This window comes from Phalaenopsis equestris, unplaced genomic scaffold (assembly GCF_001263595.1).
Source record: "Phalaenopsis equestris unplaced genomic scaffold, ASM126359v1 Scaffold000834, whole genome shotgun sequence".
Classification (NCBI taxonomy): domain Eukaryota; kingdom Viridiplantae; phylum Streptophyta; class Magnoliopsida; order Asparagales; family Orchidaceae; genus Phalaenopsis; species Phalaenopsis equestris.
Window position 1 is genome coordinate 538,214 of NW_018165274.1, and position 5,916 is coordinate 544,129.

Below are 5,916 nucleotides of genomic sequence, written 5' to 3' on the forward strand. Positions count from 1 at the left end.
CTTCTTGGGAAGAGGGGGACGATACAAGTTCCTCCGAGTAGTGGTGTCGTGCACGCATCTGCACACACACAGTCATACACATACGCGCGCGCGCACGCACACACTCTCAAATGACACCTTCTCATGCTTGAGGAGACCAAGTATAGTTGAAACATCTGAAGTGAGTTGGTGCAGCATAACCCTTCGGCTTCTTTTGACAAAGATCGAAAGACAAAACAGTAGCTAACATACAACAATATTATCCGACCGTATAAAATTCTACAAGTACGTATAAAAAAAGAAAAAAAAAAACAAAATTAAGTTAGCAGGAAGGCACAATCTCAAATCTGTTCTGTACAGTAGAGAAAATAGATTCTATCTTCAATGAAAAGAATCCTGAAGATAATACAGAAGATTACAATTTTTGTCCCAGATAATAAATTAATGCTCTCGGAAGCCAACACTTCTCGTCCTCTGCGGCTGCTCATCATCTGCACGCAATAAAGAGTTTTAACATTATAGTTTAAAGAGTAAAAAAGAACGGAATTCAAAACTGAAGAAGGGAATATAGACTTTCAACATAAGCCCATAATAACGGTGAAACTGATGTTGGATGAGAAAGAAGATTGACGATTGATGTTGGGTTATCATTCATTCATAAAACTTAAATTTTATAGTTAAAATGAAGTGAACTTTGAATATAAATTTTATACGGGCAGGGTGAGCGCTCGAACTCGGTAGCTCGGGATTCTTCATTTTATGCACAAATTTAAATAATGGTTAGTGATGGGATGTTTCTTACCTGTGAAGAACCACAATCGGCCTCGATCATAGTAACTCGGTAGCTCGGGATTCTTCATTTGATGCACAAATTTAAATAATGGTTAGTGATGGGATGTTTCTTACCTGTGAAGAACCACAATCGGTCTCGATTATAGTTAGAAATGGGTAGAGAGTTTGTTAGGATGTCACACAAAAATGATGCACCAACTCTTAACAAGATTATGATTGTATATAGAAGGGTTCACTAAAACAAGACAAGAATGATACATCACAACTTAACCCAATAGTGATGGACTATATTTCAAGGGTTGGAAGACCTAACGTTATATATTACCTTCTATTCCCTAAACTCTCACCCATCTAGATATTATCTGTTTTGACCAATGGCCTTGTAGTTTTGTCCCCCACTCACATAATTAACGTTCTTATCAGTATTTTTAATATAAAATCATTCACAAAACAGATGGGATCCTAGAGATGGCCCCTACAAACTTAAGAGGTGGCTCCGAATAGATGACATTTATGTTATATAGGGTTCAAGTTGTGGCTCCCATAGCATAGCACTTCATTCTATATGACAATTAATTCCTATCTTCAGGTTGGTGTAAAACTCTAATAGTATCTGTACGATTGAATAAAACTTACCTCAAATCCTTTTTTTGATCAAACAGCGTCGCCTCAACCTATAATTGAAATCACCAAATATCCATTTCTGTGCTCTCTTACCTTAGTGTTAAGTTTTTAGTATTACTATTATTTCAGATTATAATTCCAAAATTTTGGCCTATTCTTATGATACACTCTTGCTTGGCCTATTCCAAAATTCATAAGACTAGTTAAGTATCCAAAATTCTCTCTCCATGCATATTAATTTAAACAGTTTTTTTATTGTCTTATGCATCCTCTACCAGTACCATCTGAAAATAATCATGTATGAATTAAACATTTATATTTCATTTCTTTTAATTACTTCCATTTAAAGTTATTGCAACCAACAGTTTCTCCTTTCAATTTTCACTTCATTAATTTCAAAAAGTTTTTCATTCATACTATGCTTCAGGTTATAAAAGCAAGTACAAAAAGTAACAATGCAGTTATTTATTAATAAAATCTTAATTTACTACATGCTCGAAAATAATTACTCATCTTATTTTGCTTGTTTGTCTCATTAACTCCTTATCTCCAGATCTTCTAAATTCAAATATTCTCTAATCTTAATTGTTATTATAATTTAATATTTTATTAATATCATACTAAATTAAGGGAGATGCAATCTCAAGATTGAGGAATGAATCACTTTGAAAGATAAAGCATGTTCACACACACACACACACACACAAACAACTCTTAATTAAAATTATAACAAAAAACCTTTTTTTTACCTTTTTATTTGCTCTGATGCCCGACCCACACCCAAACTCAGTAGCGAGCCATCCCATTTCATGAGAGGCTCGCAAACCTTCTTCCCCTAAGCGGGTTTGCCTCTCCTCTACACACCTACTCGCTCCTTTAGCTTCTTCTTCTTCTTCTTCATCTTTTTCGACTTCTTCTTAACTTTCAACTATGGTTTGACATGTGAGGCTTGAGTCACTTGCCTTTGGTCGCGACTCAACCCAAGTCCTTCTTCCTTCTCTATCTGCACGCGAGCATGGCACGATCGCTTTCTTCTTCTCGTTGCTTCTTCTTCTCCCTTGTTCAATTCGTCTGTTTCACTTGGGTTCAAAAGAGGCACTCGTCTCAAGTAAAATTGTGTAGAATTTATTTTATACTACTGTTATTATATTTATTATTAATATTATATTAAAATTAAGTTGTTACAAAGGCCATTCAAATTTGTGATTGGTAAAAGATTAACAATATAATGAAGTGAAGTGATAAATATTTCAGAGTTCTCTTAAAAGTTAAGGTGAGTAATTATTTTCTTGTATATATTAAATTAATATTTTATCAAATAAAGAACTATATTATTACTTCATGTATCAGCTTTTACCATTAGAGGCAAGTTGTGAATTAAAAAATAATTGAAATGAAAATGAAAAAAAGGAAAAACAACGATTTCAAGGGCTTTAAATGGAGGTAATTAAAAGAAACAAAATATAAAAGTTTAAGTCAATGAGGATTACCCCCACATTTGATACCGATAAGGGATGCGATGTACTCATGCACAAAAAAAAAAAATAAAAATAGTAAAGGTGTACATTCAGGTGCAAAATTTTGAGGGTACTACGAGTATAATTTTAAAGATACATCCGGTATGACAGTAATCCTAATATGAGGTTAAAAAATTTAATACTTAAATTGTAATGAGAAGGGTTAAATTTAAAATGAAAGCTTGTAGTTTGATTAAATAATGAACTATATTTCTTTTGATCATTCATGTATAACACTCACATATTAATTTAATGCATGATAAAATTATAATTGCTCACTAATCCGTGAAAACTTACAGCTGAATTTATTTATTTCTTTTAGGAAGAACTGTAGATTGCTATGTTTGATAGGAGGGATTTAGTTTACATGAGAAGGCCTATAGCCGATATGTATTATGTTGTGATGTCATTGTAATTTTCTTTTCGTAATATTTTCTTGTGGGTGGTGTGAAACTGTTGTTGTCACAACCCCGCAAATGAAAAAGGATTTTGATATTAAAGTACCTTAAGCGGTATAATTTTTTAAGGTGTTCGTGTGATGATTGTATACAAATTAAAAAAGATATTGATATATAAACGATATAGTAAGACACATAACGAATGTTTAAAATCATCTTGAATAATCAAATTAGATAGTACAAACCGTCAAACGCCCTTATATTTTTACACGGTTTAGTTGACATGCATATTATATTTTTTTCAATGAATTACAATAGTTTAAGAGTATGAGTGTTCATTAATTTTGTTTAGCTAACTATTATTTTAACTAACTTTTCAGGTATAATCAGTTTATTAAAAGATGAAAGATAAATAAGAAAATTTTTATACACGCTGGGGATAATTATAAATGAGGTAAAATTGAACTTTATTACTTTAATTAATTTTTTAGTGACTTTATCATTCCTTAAATATTAGTCAAATAATGAATATAGAAAATTTTTAATTTTCATCGTTTGATCGTCTGTTCCTGCCTTGATTAATTCCAAGCCCTAGGCGAGGTCATGATAGTTATATGTTGGATGAGAGATTGTATTCAAATTATGTTGTTATTCCTAAATTTTTTATTTGTATGTAGCATACTTTGTGATTTCTCATTTACTCTTTTATATAGTGGAAGTCATGAAAACCTGTGTAAAGCAAATGAAAATGTTAATACCATCCGATTGCAAATTTTGACTTAGTTAATGCTAAACTATCAGGCCAAATTTGCACATTAAATATACAAGTCGATCACAAGACTCATCCTCTTATTATAATGACGGGAAATGCTTATTATACTTATGAAAAAAAAATGAAAATGAAAAATGTTTAAGAAAATGGAAAAAAAAAAGATAACAGACATAAATGTGATTAAAATTGTCAAAAAAAAAAAATCTAATTAAACAAAATACAAATATTTGAAAGTTGCACTAAAACGAAATTTTAATGTTTACTAATCATTTTTGAACAACATTCATTTCAAGTATGCATAGATGTTCAGCACACAATTAAACTGTAATTATCCACAAAATTATTGTATAAATTAACATACTGTTTAACAGCTTGTTTCAGGAAAAACTCCTTTTAACTTAAATGGCTGATAAGAGAGAATATTTTACATAATAATAGGAGCTAATGAAAATAGGTATAAAAAAAATACTTTATTGTGCTAATTTTTTTATTAAAATTATTGTTGCAATAAGATATTTTTATAGTTTGATTTGAATGATGTATTAAAAATATTTTGGTTTCATAACTTTTAATTGTTTCGATGATTGTTATGGATTGTTGCACATATTAGACAAGTACGACACTAGCATTCGGCCATCCATTTCCGACTTAGTAATTTCAAACTCTCGGGACACAATCCTTATGATTTGACACATCTAACACCTAAACTTCCATATTGCATGGATAACACTCAAATCTATAATATTACATAAAAAATATAACTACTATTAACATTTTAAAAGTGAAATATATATTTTCATGCATAAATTTATGACACCAAAAAACTATAAATATAATATCAAACATTCGGTGTTAAATATATAAATACATAGAACTCATGTGGTATGTAAGTAAAATTTCCTATAAACTATGTCTAGCGGCATCATTTTGGGTTTTATCAGTCAAATTTATCAAGGACTCTCAAAGCAAATTTAGAATATAACATACCAATCTCCCAAGTCAATACACAATAAAATATGTTAACTTACGCTAAGAAGAGCATAAAACATAGACCTAAACTTTCAGTCCATTAGGTGTCAGTTTAAAGCGCAGCAAAAAACATATATGCAAAAATATCGAATGCGTGGGAAAAAAATCCGTAAATACTAATGATGTTTATTCAATAGAAAAGAAAACCCTAGTCAAGAAAACAGTTAATCTCAAACATCAAGTTAAGGGATTTAATCTAGACGCCCGAAAAAATGGTATAAAAGACGACCAAAGTGGCACGCCTCAAGCTAAATGAAACACACATTTTAAAGCATGTGCCATGCTCCGCCAAGCACTTCGTTAAATGCAAAATAAGAAGTTTAATATAATAGATTCTAAATTCAAAGCTAATCGTTCTTACCAAGATCTTCATCATCGTCGTCATCATTTTGACTTGTGAAAAAGGGAGTAAGATAATTCTTATCAAGAGCCGTGAAAGAAGCAGCACTGCAGCACCAAAAAAAAAAAAAAACAGTAAAAAGTTGATAGAAAGCATAAGAAGCTGATACGAAGCAAGTAAAAACAAGGCAAATATACCTTCTATGTAATTCTTGGAGTCTCGTCTTGAGCTTGCTTCTAGAAGATGTCCCCTCTTCATAAGATGGGGCGATGTAGCCATTGTTATCTTCGAAACTCTAACAACAGACGGTATAATAGTTGAAATTTGACAAGGCAACCAACAAAATACACATCAGCAGGTCCATTAATTTTGCCAATAGGAAGACAAAACATCATGAAAGTAAAATTGTCGGTTAAAATGCTACAAATTAAAAAAAAAAAAAAAAAAGCAAATTGGGCTCCTAAA

The 5,916-nt window shown here is 31.1% G+C and overlaps 1 protein-coding gene across 2 annotated transcripts in view; it reads right to left on the bottom strand.

Moving 5' to 3' along the window:
* Positions 1-259: 259 nt before the first annotated feature.
* The window catches only part of LOC110031489 (sodium/hydrogen exchanger 6-like), a 64,855-nt gene continuing 59,198 nt past the window's right edge, over positions 260-5,916 (bottom strand). The window contains exons 19-21 of one of the 2 annotated variants that reach the window (XM_020734705.1): positions 5,649-5,746; positions 5,473-5,558; positions 260-470 (exon numbers count right to left, since the gene is read on the bottom strand). In XM_020734705.1, the coding sequence (XP_020590364.1) occupies positions 421-470; positions 5,473-5,558; positions 5,649-5,746 (234 nt within the window). In that variant the 3' untranslated portion in view covers positions 260-420. The remainder of the gene's footprint in view (positions 471-5,472; positions 5,559-5,648; positions 5,747-5,916) is intronic. The other variant, XM_020734706.1, reaches the window with a different exon arrangement.